This window comes from Ceratotherium simum, chromosome 1 (assembly GCF_057802395.1).
Source record: "Ceratotherium simum simum isolate JZ-2026a chromosome 1, ASM5780239v1, whole genome shotgun sequence".
Lineage (NCBI taxonomy): Eukaryota > Metazoa > Chordata > Mammalia > Perissodactyla > Rhinocerotidae > Ceratotherium > Ceratotherium simum.
The window spans coordinates 18,481,904-18,500,249 of NC_141900.1; the positions used below are offsets into that span (position 1 = coordinate 18,481,904).

The 18,346-nt window shown below is 39.6% G+C and overlaps 1 protein-coding gene across 2 annotated transcripts in view; it reads left to right on the top strand.

Moving 5' to 3' along the window:
• COG5 (component of oligomeric golgi complex 5) overlaps window positions 1-18,346 on the top strand; it is a 373,883-nt gene that overhangs the window by 328,811 nt on the left and 26,726 nt on the right. For both annotated transcript variants that reach the window (XM_014794462.2, XM_087438009.1), the window contains exon 17: window positions 9,073-9,176. In XM_014794462.2, the coding sequence (XP_014649948.1) occupies window positions 9,073-9,176 (104 nt within the window). The remainder of the gene's footprint in view (window positions 1-9,072; window positions 9,177-18,346) is intronic.

The window sequence follows — 18,346 nt, forward strand, 5'->3', positions numbered from 1 at the left end:
TTTTTTTTTTATTGATGTTTTAATGGTTTCTAACATTGTGAAATTTTGGGTTGTACATTTTTGTTTGTCCATCACCATATATATGACTCCCTTCACCCCTTGTGCCGACCCCCCACCCCCCTCCCCCCACCCCGACTGCCCCTGGTAACCACAGTCCAGTTTTCTCTGTCCATGTGTTCTCATGTCCATATGAGTGAGATCATACAGTGTTTGTCTTTCTCTTTCTGGCTTATTTCACTTAACATAATACGCTCCAGGCCCATCCATGTTGTTGCAAATGGGACAATTTTGTCTTTTTTTATGGCTGAGTAGTATTCCATTGTATATATATACCACATTTTCTTAATCCAGTCGTCAGTCGAGGGACACTTAGGTTGCTTCCACTTCTTGGCTATGGTGAATAATGCTGCAATGAACATAGGGGTGCATAAGCCTCTTTGGATTATTGATTTCAGGTGCGTTGGATAGATTCCCAGTAGTGGGATGGCTGGATCATAGGCCATCTCTATTTTTAATTCTTTGAGGAATCTCCATACTGTTTTCCATAGAGGCTGCACCAATTTGCATTCCCACCAGCTGTGTATGAGGGTTCCTGTTTCTCCACATCCTCTCCAACATTTGTTGTTTTTTGTCTTGGTGATTATAGCCATTCTAACGGGCGTGAGGTGGTATCTTAGTGTTGTTTTGATTTGCATTTCCCTGATGATTAGTGATGTTGAACATCTTTTCATGTGCCTGTTGGCCATCTGTATATCTTCCTTGGAGAAGTGTCTGTTCGTTTCCTCTGCCCATTTTTTGATCGGGTTGTTTGTTTTTTTGTTGTTCAGTTGTGTGAGTTCTTTATATATTATGGAGATCAACCCCTTGTCAGATGTATGTTTTGCAAATATTCTCTCCCAGCTGGTTGGTTGTCTGTTCATCTTGATTCTGGTTTCATTTGTCTTATAAAAGCTCTGTAATCTGATAAAGTCCCACTTGTTTATTTTTTCTTTAGTTTCCCTAGTCTGGGTAGGCATGTCATCTGAAAAGATTCCTTTAAAACCAATGTCAAATAGTGTGTTGCCTATATTTTCTTCTATGAGTTTTATAGTTTCAGGTCTCACCTTCAGGTCTTTGATCCATTTTGAGTTAATTTTTGTGAATGGCGATAGCACATGGTCCACTTTCATTCTTTTGCATGTGGCTGTCCAGTTTTCCCAACACCATTTATTGAAGAGACTTTCCTTTCTCCATTGCATGTTCTTAGCACCTTTGTCAAAAATTAGCTGTCTGTATATGTGTGGTTTTATTTCTGGGCTTTCAATTCTGTTCCATTGATCTGTGTGTCTGTTTTTGTACCAGTACCATGCTGTTTTGATTACTATTGCTTTGTAGTATGTTTTGAAGTCAGGGATTGTGATGCCTCCTGCTTTGTTCTTTTTTTTTTGGATTTCTTTAGCTATTCAGGGTCTTTTGTTGCCCCATATAAATTTTAGTATTCTTTTTTCTATTTCTGTGAAGAATGTCATTGGGATTCTGATTGGGATTGCATTGAATCTGTAGATTGCTATAGGTAATATAGACATTTTAACTATGTTTATTCTTCCAATCCACGTGCATGGGATATCTTTCCATTTCTTTATGTCATCATGGATTTCTTTCAATAATGTCTTGTAGTTCTCATTGTATAGGTCCTTCACCTCCTTGGTAAGATTTATTCCTAGGTATTTTATTCTTTTTGATGCAATTGTAAATGGTATTATCTTTTTGAGCTCTCTTTCTGTTAGTTCATTATTAGCATATAGAAATGCAACTGATTTTTGTAGATTGATTTTGTACCCTGCAACTTTGCTGTAGTTGTTGATTGTTTCTAATAGTTTTTCAACAGATTCTTTAAGGTTTTCTATATATACAATCATGTCATCTGCAAATAGTGAGAGTTTCACTTCTTCGTTACCTATTTGGATTCCTTTTATTCCTTTTTCTTGCCTAATTGCTCTGGCCAAAACCTCCAGTACTATGTTGAACAGGAGTGGTGAGAGTGGGCAGCCCTGCCTCATTCCTGTTCTCAGAGGAATGGCTTTCAGTCTTTCCCCGTTGAGTATGATGTTGGCTGTGGGTTTGTCATATATGGCCTTTATTATGTTGAGGTACTTTCCTTCTATTCCCATTTTATTGAGAGTTTTTATCATAAATGGATGTTGTATCTTGTCAAATGCCTTCGCTGCGTCTATTGAGATGATCATGTGGTTTTTATTCTTTGTTTTGTTGATGTGATGTATCACGTTGATTGATTTGCGGATGTTGAACCATCCCTGCGTCCCTGGTATAAATCCCACTTGATCATGGTGTATGATCTTTTTAATGTATTGTTGTATTCGGTTTGCCAATATTTTGTTGAGGATTAATGCTGAGGAAGAGTCGCCCTGAGCTAACATCTGTGCCAGTCTTCCTCTATTTTGTATGTGGGTTGCCACCATGCCCAGGATCCAAACCTGCGAACCCAGGCCGTCGAAGTGGAGCATACCAAACTTAACCCACTACGCCACAGGGTCGGCCTCTTAATTTCTCTTTCTGATTGTTTATTATTGGTATATAGAAACAGAACAGATTTCTGTATATTAATTTTGTATCCTGCAACTTTACTGAATTCATTTATTATTTCTAATAGTTTTTTTTGTGGAGTCTTGAGGGTTTTCTATATATATTATTGTGTCATCTGCAAATAATGACAGTTTTACTTTTTCTTTTCCAATTTGGATGCTTTCTATTTCTTGTCTACTGTGGCTATGACTTCTAACACTATGTTGAATAAAAATGGCGAGAATGGGCATCCTTGTCTTGTTCCTGATCTTAGAGGAAATGCTTTCAGCTTCCCACCATTGAGTATGATGTCAGCTGTGGGGTTGTCATAGATGTCCTTTATTATGTTGAGATATGTTCCCTTTATACCCACTTTGTTGAGGGTTTTTATCATAAATGGATGTGGAATTTTGTCAAATGCTTTTTCTGCATCTATTGAGATGATCATATGATTTTTATCCTTCATTTTGTTAATATAGTGTATCACGTTGATTGATTTGCAGGTATTGAACCATCTTAGCATCCCTGGGACAAATCCCACTTGATCCTGGTGTCTGATCCTTTTAACATATTGTTGAATTCAGTTTGTTTATATTTTGTTGAGGATTTTTGCATCTATGTTCATCAGGGATATTGGCCTGGTTTTTTTGTTTGTTTGTTTGTTTGTTTTGTAGTGTCTTTGTCTGGTTTTGGTGTGAGGATAATGCTGGCTTCGTAGAATGAGTTTGGAGGCATTGCTTCCTCTTCAATTTTTTAGAATAGTTTGAGAAGGGTAGATATTAACCCTTCTTTAAATGTTTGGTAGAATTCACCTGCGCAGCAATCTGGTCCTGGACTTTTGTTTATTGGGAGTTTTTTAAATTACTTATTCAATTTCATTACTAGTAATTGGTCTCTTCAGATTTTCTATTTTTTTCCTGATTCAATCTTAGAAGCTTGTATGTTTCTAGGGCTTTATTTCTTCTAGGTTGTCCAATTTGTTGGCATGTAATCATTTGTAGTAATTTCTTCTGATCCTTTGTATTTCTGTCACTTGTAACATCTCCTCTTTCATTTCTGATTTTATGTATTCGGGCCCTCTTTTTTTCTTGATGAGTCTGACTACAGGTTTATCAATTTTGTTTATCTTTTCAAAGAACCAGCTCCTAGTTTCATTAATATTTTCTATTGTTTTTTCAGTCTCTATTTTGTTTATTCCTGCTCTGATCTTTATTATTTCCTTCCTTCTACTAATGTGGGGCTTTGTTTGTCCTTCTCTTTCTAGTTCCTTTAGGTGTAAGGCTGGATTGTTTTTTGGGATTTTTCTTGTTTCTTGAAGTAGGCCTGTATTGTTATGAACTTCCCTCTTAGAACTGCTTTTGCTGCATCCCATAGATTTTGGAATATTGTGTTTCTATTTTCATTTATTTCAAGGTATTTTTGATTTCCTCATTGACCCATTGGTTGTTTACTGGCATGTTGTTTAGCCTTCACATGTTTGTGATTTTTCCGGTTTTCTTCTTGCCTTTTTGTCTTGTATGATAATCTCTGCCTTTTAATTGGAGTATTTAGTCCATTAACATAATATAATTATTAATAAGGTTTTATTTATGTGTATAGTTTTATCATTTGTTTTTTGTTTGTCCTCTCTGTTTTTTGTTTGTTTTGCTTTCCTCCCTTTTCTGCCTTTTTTTGTATTATTTGAAATTTTTTTGAATTGCATTTTAATTTATTTATTAAATTTTCATCTGTACTTCTTTGCATGATTTTTTTTTTTTTTTTTAATGCTTCCTCTGTGGATTACCATACACATCCTTAACTTTCCACAGTTGTCTTCTTAGGGTTAATATTGTACCATGTACCATAGAAACCTTGCATTTTTGGAAGTACATTTAGATCTACATGCACGTAGTACAATTTTTTACACTTGATCTTAGCCAAAAGGCCGAGAAGCGATAGTAGTACAATTTTTTTAGTTTAATATTTCCATTTCGTTCTTTTTCACATTTTCAGTCACTCTGCTGAGATTTCCTGTTATATTATTATTGTGAGCGTTTTTTTTTCTTTACCTTACTGTGGTTCCTTTCTGATAATTGTAGAGTTTAGGTCACCTCAGGGTTGGCAGCTGTTGATTATCTTTTCCCTTGAGAATTGATAACATTTCCTAGCTTTTTGTATATGTAGTAATTTTTAATATATCCTGGACATTGTGAATGTTATGTTGTATAGACTCAGTACTTTTTTATGTTGCTCCTAAAAGGATTGATGATTTTTCTTTAGAAGACAGCTTGGTTAGGCTCAAATTGTACACTGTCATACCTGCAGTTGGCTGTAACTCAGATCTCAGTTCAGTTCTTTACACCTTAGCTGCAAGCCACCTTTAGTTTGCTCTCCACGTGCGTGGTTGATGAGTCAGCTGAAGACTGTTGCTGAGTTTAAATTTAGAATTAGATGTTCTTCAGTGGCTCTCTCTTTTCTGAGGTTCCCTTCTCACTCTCCCACAGCCCTGGTTGAACCAGGGCTCCTTTTCTTGCTCCTTTGGCCTGAAAAGCTGCAGGTGTTGTTTTGTTTTGTTTTTCTCTCAGAGTTTTAGCCACCCAGCCTTGCCACTACCGTGACTGTATTCACTCTTACAGTAAAGTCACAAAAAATGGAAGACTCTCTTCTGGTTGCTTGCTTCAGATTTCCATACCCCTCTAAAACTACAAGCTTTTTTTCATCTCAGGAACCTCCCAGTACATTCTTTGTTTGTTTTAGTTTTAGTATTTTTTTCCATGATTATTTGTGGGAGGATCTGTAGTTAGACACTCACTCCTTCATACCAGAGTAGAAAACCTTCCCTTTCTTCTTGAAATCTTCTTATCTATTTCCACCATACTCTAGCCTCTTCCTACTTCTCTGCCCAATGGCAAAGTATAACCAAAAGCTCCTTGAAGTCAAATACACCTAGAAAATCCCAGCTCTTTCACTTGCTCACTTATGGCTTTGGACAGTCTCCTTAACTTGACTTTAGTTTCCCCATCTGCAAATTACTTTAGGTTCCCCAGCAATAAGTTAGAGATTTTAAAAATTCTTAGAGAAAGGAATAATTGAGTTTTAAGTGGAATTATTATATGTGAAGCATGTAACACAGTACCCAGCACATAATGTATACTAAATAAATACTCTTAATCCTTCAAGGGCTTTTCTTCTTCACTACCTTAAAATGGCATTTGGTCTTACTCTGCAAACCATCCTCTGGGATCTCATTGACTCTTTTGGCTTCATCTCCCCTCTTGAAAGCCAAAGACTACCAAATCTAGTCAAAATATGTCAGGAACTACAAATGTAAAGATCTCAGTACCTACTAGATAGCACATCTGGATTTCCCATAGACCCTTCAAACTCATGTCCAAAACTGAACTCATCATTTTCTCCCTCCATCCCCAAGTCAACCTGCTTATTCTGCATTTACACATTCAGTTAATAATACCACCAAATCATTAAAGAAAAAAATCTAAGTGTACCCTTAAATCTTCCCACTCCATATTTCTCAAATCAAATGACCAAGTCCTGCTGTTCTCCTTTCAGAGTGTCTCCAGTCTGTCTTCTTGTCTCTGTTCCTGCTGCCTCTGATTTGGTTCAGGCGCTCACCATTTTGCATCTGTGCTGCTACTGTATCCTTCTGCCTTTAGTCTAATTTATCCAGTCTACTATCCTACGTGATTTTTCCCCAATTCACGTCTTTTAACCACATTTTTTTCATTGCTTAAAACCCATCATTGGTTTCCTTTATCCCTTCAGCATAAAGTCCCAACTCCTTAGCAGCATGCACAGAGTGCATCTGCTGACTCTCTCTTCTGCATCTGTATCTGTATTGAGTGTGCATCAGCTTTCCCAGGCTCCTATGCCTTTAACATATGCCCTACCAGCCCCACCCTTCTTCACTTGGTTCTCACCTATTTCTCCTTGGAAATTCAGTTCAAGCAACACCTTTTGTTTTTCAGATCCCCTCAGTGTAAATTGGAGGTCTTTGCCATAATCCCATAGCACTCTGTCTACTTGTCTCGCTAGAACTTGTTGTCTGTTGTCACTAGATTGTGAGCTCCCCAAGGGCAAACTGTATGTACACACACACACACTCTCTCTCAGTCTTGTAGACAGTATGTTTATTTTTACCAGAGGTGAAGGGCTAGAGATGACATTTAGGAATTTAATGAATAATGTTACCGAGCCAAGGGCTCTGTCTGCCTGATGTGCACAGAAGCCGACACTGTGGTACACCGGTCTTTGAGGGAAAAAAGTGTATTACGCAGTTGACTGGTAAGGAGACAGAAGGAAGGCTCTCAACTCTGTCCCCCTGATCCAGGGTGTGGGGTAAGGTTTAAGGGATCAGGGAGGGCAGGCTGGTTTGCAGAAGCGCTGGCATGATGAGTTTCAATTGGCAGATCAGAATTTTCTCTTCTGTGCATGGTCTGGCTGGCTCACTGCTGCTGAAAAGTAGCTTTAACGTTCTGCTGTTAAGATGAGGTCAGCACAGCAAACAAGGGTAAAGTTGTTATGTAGATTTAAGTCATTGCCTTCTGTATTGATATGAGTTTCTAGAGATTTAGTCATCCTCTCCTTCCTGGCACAGAGAGGAAAGCATCCTTACAAATCCAAATTTCTCTTATAAATGTAAATTTCCCTTACAAATAGGTAACTTCTACTAGGTTTTCAGAGCTTTTCCCTGTGTCTGCCATTTCTAAAAAATAATCAGCCTAAAATAATTCTTATGGCACAGAGGCATATTTTAGGGTGGCAAATTCTGATCCTGGTCCTGTGGTTACAATAAGAGTTCTACCTAACCTTTTCTCTTTGATTTCAATCATTTGTATGAGCCAAAGCCATCCGTCTTCGTTATATATAGTCATCATTGAAGCATATATAATATACTTAAATTTTAGATTTTGAGTGTTCACTGAGGCCCAGTCAATATTTTCACACTAAAATCCCATAACTAAGGCCTAGGGTCTTACATAACCCAACCAATGATCATACCTCACTGTAGAACAGTGTTTCAACCTTAGTGTTACCGGCGCATTGGGTACTTGTTGTCCCCCAGGATAGAAATCAAGAGAGACAACAAATGGGAGTAGAAGAGTAAAAGTTTATTGGCTTGTGCACAAGGGAGCTGGTGTGGAAAGGAAAGGGGCAAGTGACTGGCTCGTTAGGGAGCATGATTGTGGGGCTTTTTATTAGGCAAAGGCTGGGGAGGAGTGCCTTGTCATGGCATGTAGAGGTGGGTTTGTGCTTGCACTTGCGCTGTCGTGTAGCATGCTCCTACATGCAATGCGTGTATCATTAGCATGCTAGCTCTCTACCCCTGGGTATGATTTTTACTGTGATGACGGGGCTAGGGTTACCTTCAGACAACTCCTGGGTGCTAGGGCTCGTGCGTAAGCCCAGGAAAGTACCGAGGCTGCGGAATGTGGGTTTTGGTGGTCTCTATCTGATTCTCCTAGCTTGCTGATTGGTTAGGGGCCTTCTCTTGTTAGACCAGGGGCCTTGCAGACAACCCTGTCTCGTTAGGCTGGTTCCTGTCACATTAGCACTGTTGACATCTTAGGCTGGGGAGTTCTTTGTTGTGGGGGACTGTGCTGTGCATTGCAGGATGTTTAGCAGCATCTCTGTCCTCTATTCGCTAGATGCCAGTAGGAAACCCCTTGCCTACCCCAGTTGTGACAATCAAAAATGTCTCCAAACATTGTCAAATGCCTTCTGGGGAGCAAAATTGCCCCCAGTTGAGACTCGCTGCTCTAGAACTCAAAATAGAAACCTAGTTCGTGAAATGCCTGACTGTTCTGCTCTATAAGAATCACCAGTATATTTATTATATTCACTCTGGTTAAAAGCATATGATGTGGTTCCAATTTTGAAAAATTTCTTTTGGTCTTGCCTCACTCCTTTCAGAAACTTTAAATAATGTGTTCAGGGGCTGGCCCCGTGGCATAGTGGTTAAGTTCAGCACACTCTGCTTTGGCGGCCTGGGTTCTTGGGTTCACATCCCAGGTGCGGACCTACACCACTTGGCAGCCATGCTGTGGCGGTGACACACATACAAAATAGAGGAAGACTGGCACAGATGTTAGCTCAGGGCCACTGTTCCTCAAGCAAAAAGAGGAAGATTGGCAACAGGTGTTGGCTGAGGGCAAATCTTGCTCAATAACAACAACAAAAATGTGTTCATTTTATTTTTACTTCATAAGTGGTACTACTTTCTTCTCCTTTCTCCAGAAGCTCCTTTGACCATTAAACTTTTTGAAAATATGAGAGGAGTGGGGGAGTTGAAATTTTTCAGTGCCATGTTCCACATGTTTTAAGCTTTAAAAATCATTACTGACAGCAGTTAGGCAGAGGAGCAGACTTTTGTTGAGTTATTATAGTTAAACTGTATACAGTCTGAATTTGATATCATATGACAGCTTTCAGTCAAATTGCTTCTTACATCTCAGATTTCTTTGCATTGGTTTTCTTTAATTTTGCCTCTCCTTCCTTTTCTCTTCCTTTCAGACGATCCATGTTCTTATGGGAAGTGCTGTGCAGCCCTTGCTGACTTCAGTGGGAGATGCTATAGAGGCCATAATCATCACCATGCATCAAGAAGATTTTTCTGGGTAATAATTTTCAATCAAAATTTTCACTCAACTTTATTGCATTTGTTTTTCATTCCCACCTCCACCCCTACTCCCTATGTCTTGTTGTTCCTCTTGTGACCGGGTCAGCCTCCACCCTTACCCGAATTTATTCATTATGAGCACCATTAGCAGATTAAAATTTTTCAGTTCTTGGTTTTCAGTTTTTGTTTTCAATTTCTCTCCTGTAATTGAAACATTGAATCATCAATGTCTGCGCCACTCAGCTTGGCACTGCAGGACTTCTGATAGTTTGTACCACCTTCCTCTCCAAACTTATCTTTTTCCTTACTTCTCACAAATACCCCACATTTGAGCCTCTGGCATAGGCATGGTATTCCTTGTATAAAATGCCCTGCCTCTGCCACTTTGCTAGTCCAAATCCTGCTCTGGCTTTGAGGGCAAGCTCCTGCTCAACTCCCTCCAAGAATGATTTTCCTTCCTCAGAGTTCAGTGGCAGTCTAATCTGGTCATATCACACCTAGCCATAAACACTTACTTTAGTATTATTCCATAGCTGTTTCATATGCACGCGTACTGCTTATCTATATCATATGTATCTTGAGAAGAAGAATCATAATTCCTAACCCAGTGTTTACTGAAATCTTTTTGAATAGAGTAAAGTGGTTTTGACTCAGTATATTAGAAAACTATCTCTGAAGAATTTTGGCCACTGTAAATGTTTAAAGCAGATGTACAATGCATGCTCAACAGGCCACATCAGGCCCTTTTGGAAAAACAAGGTCAGGCCAAATTAGTTTTATTTATTTTTATTTTTTTATTTTTTTTATTGTGAAATTTTTGTTCTACATTATTATCAGTCACCATATAAGTGCATCCCTCCACCCCTTGTGCCCACCCCCCAGCCCCCTAGACCCTGGTAACCACCAAACAGTTCTATCTGTCGGTGTGTTGGTTTATCTTCCACATATGAGTGAAATCATGCACTGTTTGTCTTTCTCTTTCTGGCGTATTTCACTTAACATAATACCCTCCAGGTGCATCCATGTTGTTGCAAATGGGATGATTTTGTCTTTTTTTTATGGCTGAGTAGTATTCCATGGTATATATATACCACATCTTCTTTATTCAATCATCAGTCGAGGAACACTTGGGTTGCTTCCATGTCTTGGCTATAGTGAATAATGCTGTGATGAACATAGCGGTGCATAAGCCTCTTTGGATTGTTGATTTCAGGTTTGTTGGGTAGATACCCAGTAGTGGGATAGCTGGATCATAAGGTATTTCTATTTTTAATCTTTTGAGGAATCTCCATACTGTGTTCCATAGAGGCTGCACCAGTTTGCATTCCCACCAGCAGTGGATTAGGGTTCCCATTTTTCCACAGCCTCTGCAGCATTTGTTGTTTTTTGTCTTGGTGATTATAGCCATTCCAACGGGTGTTAGATGATATCTTAGTGTGATTTTGATTTGTATTTCCCTGATGATTAGTGATGTTGAGCATCTTTTCATGTGCCTATTGGCCATCTGTATATCTTCTTTGGAGAAGTGTCTATTCATTTCCTCTGCCCATTTTTTGATTGGGTTGTTTGTTTTTTTATTATTCAGTTGTGTGAGTTCTTTATATATTATGGAGATTAATCCCTCATCAGATATATGGTTTGCAAATATTTTTTCCCAGCTGGTGGGTTCCCTGTTTATTTTGATCCTGGTTTCATTTGCCTTGTAGAAGCTCTTTAATCTGATGAAGTCCCACTTGTTTATTTTTTCTTTTGTTTCCCTTGTCTGAGTAGACCTAGAATTCGAAAAGATCCCTTTATGGCTGATGACGAGTAGTGTCCTACCTATATTTTCCTCCAGGAGTTTTATAGTTTCAGGTCTCACCTTCAGGTCTTTGATCCATTTTGAGTTAATTTTTGTGTATGGTGAAAGAAGCTGGTCTACTTTCATTCTTTTGCATGTGGCTGTCCAGTTTTCCCAGCACCATTTATTGAAGAGACTTTCCTTTCTCTGCTGTATGTCCTTAGCTCCTTTGTCAAAGATTAGCTGCCCATAGATATGAGGATTTATTTCTGGACTTTCAGTTCATTGATCTGAATGTCTGTTTTTGTACCAGTACCATGCTGTTTTAATTACTATCGCTTTGTAGTATGTTTTGAAGTCAGGGATTGCGATTCCTCCAGCCTTGTTCTTCTTTTTCAGGACTGCTTTAGCTATACGGGATCTTTTGTTGCCCCATGTGAATGCTAGTATTCTTTGTTCTATTTCTGTGAATAATGTCCTTGGGATTCTGATTGGGATTGCATTGAATCCTTAGATTGCTTTAGGTAGTATGGACATTTTAACAGTGTTTATTCTTCCAATCCAAGTGCATGGAATCTTTTTCCATTTCTTTATGTCATCATTGATTTCACTCAGTAACGTCTTATTGTTTTCATTGTATAGGTCTTTCACTTCCTTGGTTAAATTTTTTTTTTTTTTTTTTTTTTTTGGTGAGAAAGATCCACCCTGAGCTAACATCCATGCTAATCCTCCTCTTTTTGCTGAGGAAGACCGGCTCTGAGCTAACATCTATTGCCAATCCTCCTTTTTTCCCCCAAAGCCCCAGTAGATAGTTGTATGTCATAGTTGCACATCCTTCTAGTTGCTGTATGTGGGACGTGGCCTCAGCATGGCCAGAGAAGCGGTGTGTGGGTGTGCGCCCAGGATCTGAACCCGGGCCACCAGTAGCGGAGCGCGCGCGCACTTAACCGCTAAGCCGCGGGGCCGGCCCTCCTTGGTTAAATTTGCTCCTAGATATTTTATTCTTTTTGTTGCAATTGTAAATGGGATTGTCTTCTTGAGTTCTGTTTCTGTTAGTTCGTTGTTGGTATATAGAAATGCAACTGATTTCTGTAAGTTGAGTTTGTACCCTGCCACTTGGCTGTAGTTGTTGATTGTTTCTAATAGTTTTCCAATGGATTCTATAGGGTTTTCTATATATAAGATCATGTCATCTGCAGACAGTGCGAGTTTCACTTCTTCGTTGCCTGTTTGGATTCCTTTTTCTTGCCTAATTGCTCTGGCCAGAACCTCCAATACTGTGTTGAATAAGAGTGGTGAGAGTGGGCACCCTTGTCCTGTCCCTGTTTTCAGAGGGATGGCTTTCAGTTTTTCCCCATTGAGTATGATGTTGTCTGTGGGTTTGTCATGTATGGCCTTTATTATATTAAGGTACTTTCCTTCTATACCCATTTTGTTGAGAGTTTTTATCATAAATGGATGTTGGATCTTGTCAAAAGCCTTCTCTGCATCTGTTGAGATGATCATATGGTTTTTATTCCTCGTTTTGTTAATGTGGTGTATCACATTGATTTGCGGATGTTGGAACATCCTTGTGTCCCTGGTACAAATCCCACTTGATCACGGTGTATGATCTTTTTAATGTATTGCTGTATTCGGTTTGCCAATATTTTGTTGAGGATTTTTGCATCTATGTTCATCAGGGATATTGGTCTGTAGTTTTCCTTCTGAGTATTGTCTTTGCCTGGCTTTGGTATCAGGGTGATATTGGCTTTGTAGAATGTGTTGGGAAGTGTTCCATCTTCCTCTATTTTTTGGAATAGTTTGAGAAGGATAGGTACTAAGTCTTCTTTGAATGTTTAGTAAAATTCTCCAGAGAAGCCATCTGGTCCTGGACTTTTATTTTTTGGGAGGTTTTTGATTACTGTTTCAATCTCTTTACTTGTGATTGGTCTATTCAGTTTCTCTATTTCTTCTTGATTCACTTTTGGGAGGTTGTATGAATCTAGGAATTTATCCATTTCTTCTAGATTGTCCAATTTGTTGGCATATAGTTTTTCATAGTATTCTTTTATAATCTTTTGTATTTCTGTGGTATCTGTTGTAATTTCTCCTTTTTCATTTCTAATTTTATTTATTTGAGCCTTCTCTCTTTTTTTCTTGGTGAGTCTGGCTAAGGGTTTGTCAGTTTTGTTTATCTTCTCAAAGAACCAGCTCTTTGTTTCATTGATCCTTTCTACTGTTTTCTTAATTTCAATTTCATTTATTTCAGCTCTGATTTTTATTATTTCCCTCCTTCTGCTAACTTTAGGCTTTGTTTGTTCTTCTTTTTCTAATTCTGTTAGGTGTAGTTTGAGGTTGCTTATTTGGGCTTTGTCTTGTTTGTTAAGGTGGGCCTGTATTGCTATGAGTTTCCCTCTCAGGACTGCTTTTGCTGCATCCCATAGGAGTTGGTACGGTATATTTTCATTTTCATTTGTCTCCCGATATGCTTTGATTTCTCCTTTAATTTCATGAATGATCCATTGGTTGTTTAGCAGCATGTTGTTGAGTCTCCACAGCTTTGTCACTTTCCTGGTTTTTTCCTTGTAATTGATTTCTAACTTCATGGCATTATGGTCTGAAAAGATGCTTATTATGATTTCAATCTTCTTAAATTTATATAAGCATGCCTTGTTTCCCAACATATGGTCTATTCTTGAGAATGTTCCATGTGTGCTTGAGAAGAATGTGTAATCTGCTGTGTTTGGATGGAGTGCTCTGTATATGTCTATTAAGTCCATGTCATCTAGTTTTTCGTTTAGGTCCATTATTTCTTTATTTATTTTCTGTCTGGATGATCTGTCCATTGATGAGAGTGGGTGTTAAGATCCCCTACTATTATTGTGTTGTTGTTAGTATCTCCTTTTAGGTTTATTAATAGTTGCTTTATATACCTTGGTGCTCCTGTATTGGGTGCATATATATTTAAAAGTGATATGTCTTCTTGGTGGGGTGTCCCTTTTATCATTATATGTTGTCCCTCTTTGTCTCTAATTACCTGTTTTATCTTGAAGTCAACTTTGTCTGATAAAAGTATGGCAACACCTGCTTTCTTTTGTTTGCCATTATCTTGGAGTATTGTCTTCCATCCTTTCACTCTGAGCCTGTGTTTGTCTTTAGAGCTGAGAAGTGTTTCCTGGAGGCACCATATTGTTGGGTCTTGTTTTTTAATCCATCCCACCACTCTGTGCCTTTTGATTGGAGAGTTCAGTCCATTTACATTTAGGGTAATTATTGATATATGGGGGCTTGTTGTTATTATTTTATCACTCTTTTTCTGGTTCTTTTGTTTCTCATCCCGTGTCTTTTGGACTACCAGTTTAGTTTGGTAGTTCTGTACGGGGGTTCTCTTAGTTTTGTCTTTCTTTGTCATGTGTGATTCTGTTCTGATTATTTGGTTAATGGTTACCATGATGTTTGTATAAAAAAATCTTGTGGATGTGATAGTCCATTTTTTGATGGCCTCTTATTCCCTTAGACTAGGTCGATTCAATCCCTTTCCTCTTCCCCTTCTAAGTTATTGTTGTCACATCTTATTCCTTCTTGTGTTGTGAGTTCATGTTTAACATGATGAGGTTATATTTATGCTTGGTGGTTACCTTCCCTTGATCTTTGGTTTTATATTTAAGTGTTTGCTAATCTATTTTGGTAGAGGACTGCAATTTTTCTGGTTTTCTCGAACTATTTTCCTCCTTGTTCAAAACTTTGAATCCCCTTTCTCTTTTTTTCCTCAGGCATGAGGACCTTCTTGAGCACTTCTTGTAGTGGGGATCTTGTGGCAATGAACTCCCTTAGCTTTTGTTTATCTGGGATAGTTATTATTTCTCCATCATATCTGAAGGATGTGTTTGCTGGATAGAGTATTTTTGGCTGAAAGTTTTTATCCTTCAGAATTTTGAATATATCGTTCACTCTCTCCTAGCCTGTAAAGTTTCTGTTGAGAAATCATCTGAGCACCTGATAGGAAATCCTTTGTATGTTAATTTTTTTTTGTCTAGCTGCCCTTAGTATTTTTTGTTTGTCATTGACTTGTGCTAGCTTTACTGCTATATGCCTTGGAGAGGGTCTTTTTGTGTTGATATATTTAGGAGATCTATTTATTTCATTCACTGGTATTTCCAACTCCTTCCTCAAGTTTAGGAAGTTCTCAGCTATTATTTCTTTGAACAAGTTCTCTGCTCCTTTTTCCCTCTCTTCTTCCTCTGGAATACCTATAATCCTTATGTTGGATTTCCTAATTGAGTTGGATATTTCTCGGAGAGTTTCTTCATTTCTTTTTAGTCTTAGAGTTCTCTTTCCTCCTCCATCTGCAGCATTTCTGCATTGCTGCCCTCAATATTACTAATTCTTTCCTCCATATTGTCAGCTCTGATGCTTAAGGCTTCCAGATTTATCTTTATCTCCTCTGTTGTGTTTTTCATCTCTAAGATTTCTGATTGTTTTGTTTTTTTTTTCACAGTTTCAATCTCTTTTGTGAAGAAACTCCTGATTTCATTGAATTGTCTGTCTGTGTTTTCTTGTATTTCATTAAGCTTTTTTATGATGGCTATTTTGAATTCTCTGTCGTTAAGATTATACATTTCTGTGCTTTCCAGGTTGACTTCTGGGTGCTTGTCATTTTACTTTTGGTCTGGAGATTTAATAAATTTTTGCATGGTGCCTGTCGGTGTTGGCTTACTTTTCCTCATAGTGCAAATATATGGTCGCAGTTTCCTCTTGCTGGCGCTGGGTGGGGGTCAAGCTGTGTTTTCTGGCCCACCTCAATCCACGGGCACCCTCCTCAGCCCTTGGCTGATCTGAGGCATGGCTGAGTGGAGGCTGCTGGGGAGGAAGCATGGGAGCAGCTGGAGCTGGAGTGTGGGAACAGTGAGACTGGAGCGCAGCTGGGCCGAAGCAGCTGGGGCTCAGGTGGAGGTGAGTTGAAGCAGGTGCAGCTGAAGTGCCACTGGGCCAAAGAAGCAGGGGTTGGAGCACCGGTGGGCAGAAGAAGCTGGAACTGGTGTGTGCTGGGCCAAGGAAGCTGAACAGGAGTGCTCTGGTTCAAAGAAGCTGGAACTGGAGTGTGCTGAGCCAAAGAAGGAAGAGCTGGAGCACTGCTGGGCCAAAGCAGCTGGAACTGGAGTGCGCTGGGCCGAAGAAGGAGGAGCTGGGGCGCCGCTGGGCCAAAGAAGCTGGAACTGGAGTGTGGTGGGCCGAAGTTGCTGGCGCCAAGTCAGCTGGAGCCTGATCACAGGCCAAGCCGAAGCCGCTGGAGCCGGGGGCAGGGGGCGGTCAAGCCAAAGGAGCTGGGAGTGGTGCACAGTCCAGCCGAAGGAGCTGGGGCCGTGTCATGGGGAAGCTGCCAAAGCTGGGGCCATGGCTTGGTCCAGCCAGAGCAGCTGGGGCTGTGCGGTGGTGGGGCCTGAGCTGCCACTGTCTCTGGTGCGGGGGCACAGGCTCGCCTTGGTGCCGGTCGGACCCAGGCATCTGGGGGCTGCTGCCTGTGGGGGTGGGGCGGTCACGCTGCCCCTGCTGGTGGGGCCTGGGTGCCTGGGGGCCGCTGCCTCGGGACGGGGCTGAGCTGAAGCGCCTCTGTGCTGAAGCGCCAGTCAGGCAGGCCGAGTGGGGGAGGGGTGCTTACCTTCGCCTCCCTGATCTCAGAGGTTTCTCGCCTTGCTATTGCTCTCTGCTCTCCTGAGGGGCTAGCTTGTTGAGACTACCCTGGCAACAGTTCCACTCCCTCCGCAGAGGGATCCCCTTGGGCTGTGAGGGGTCTTGGAGAGCGCAGGTTTTCACGCAGCGAGCCGCCCCTCCCCCTCCTCTGAGAGCTGCATGATCTCAGTCTCTGGGTCGCAGTCCTTGGGGAAAGAAGGGAGCTCCTCTTACCTGCTTCCACTTCCTCTTAGGATTCTAGCACCTCTGTCCTCGGGTGTATGGCTACCTGGGTGCCTCAGATGTCCCCTGTGTTGTGTGAATGGCTTCTGTTGGAATGTGAATGTCCTTTTTGTTGTGTCTTAGAGAGGGAGAGTTCAATGGGGGAAGCTCACTCCACCATGATGCTGACGTCACTCTCCAAATTAGTTTTAAAGCAGATGGCTTCCTCATATATCTTATTGCTTTTCATTTATTTATCACTTCATAGTTATTTGCACATAGGAATTTGCACATATGAATAGTTATTTGCACGTTTAGCATGATTTTTTTTAAACTTAACCACACAATATTAATATGTAGATTTGTGTTTTATATTCCTAGTTTATAGTTAGTTACTATTTTTGAACTGTACTGTTTCTCTTTATATTCACGTTGTTTAAGAGAATATCTACTTTAAATTTTCAGCCATTTGTAGAAAAATTGTGTCATTATTACACTGTTTTTTAATTTTTCAAATCATTTATCATTTCATTTATAAGGTATCTTTTGAAGGGTAAAAAGGTCAGTCTCTTTTTTAATAATGTTATGAAGCACAGAAGGGTAGTGTGGATTCTACACAAAAAATGCTATTATATTTGGAGACAGGAATATTTAACTGTTGATTAAATTGATTACCAGTATTTGGGAGGAAGTGAATTTTGTTCAAAAACGTGAAATGTCCCAGTTAGACCAATCATCAATGCCTCTGAAAAGGAAACAAAAATGAGGTAGTTTTTGGAGGCTTATTCTGTAAGAATGGTCAGATACTTACTTCAGTAATTGCATTGGTGAGCCCTGACTAGTGCCTACAGATAGCACATTAGACATTAAAAGTTGTTTTCCCAAATAGGTATGTTGTTACTAGTCTGCTTAAATAGTAGTGAACCATATATGTTCTTTAATACTCTTTGCCATGAGTATGAAGCATTTTTTAAGGTATATAACATTGTCCTTAATTTTTTTCCCCAAAAGGGCTTTGATGGCTCCATTTGAGTTCTCTCTCTATACAGCAGACATTTGAGATTCCACTGAAAGTCATTTTTTATACATGGCGGTATAGGCATGTAGAGCACTGTTGCTTTATAGTGTATTTAAAATATTGCTCCCATGTCAGTAATCTTCCCACCTTCTAGAACTTGTTATTAGTAATTCTCTCATGCTATTTCATGTACATATGGCTTATATGAAATATAAGGTGAAGTTGGATTAAACTATTCAAGAACTGGGAATCACTTTTATAGTAGGGCCAGTCCCCAGGGGTCACAAGTGGACAAATAATAGTGAACACCTGCCCTTCCAAGCCCTACCTATTCTAGGTAAAAGGAGTAAATCAGGTTTACCTTCTAGGCCAAGCTTATATGAGATGTGGTTACAGAATCCCTTGCTATTTAAAAAGTATTCCTCAACATGGTTTCCTGGCATTTGAAATGTATTTAATAGGACTGGTGTGTTTTTTCCCAAATTAGATAAAGCTT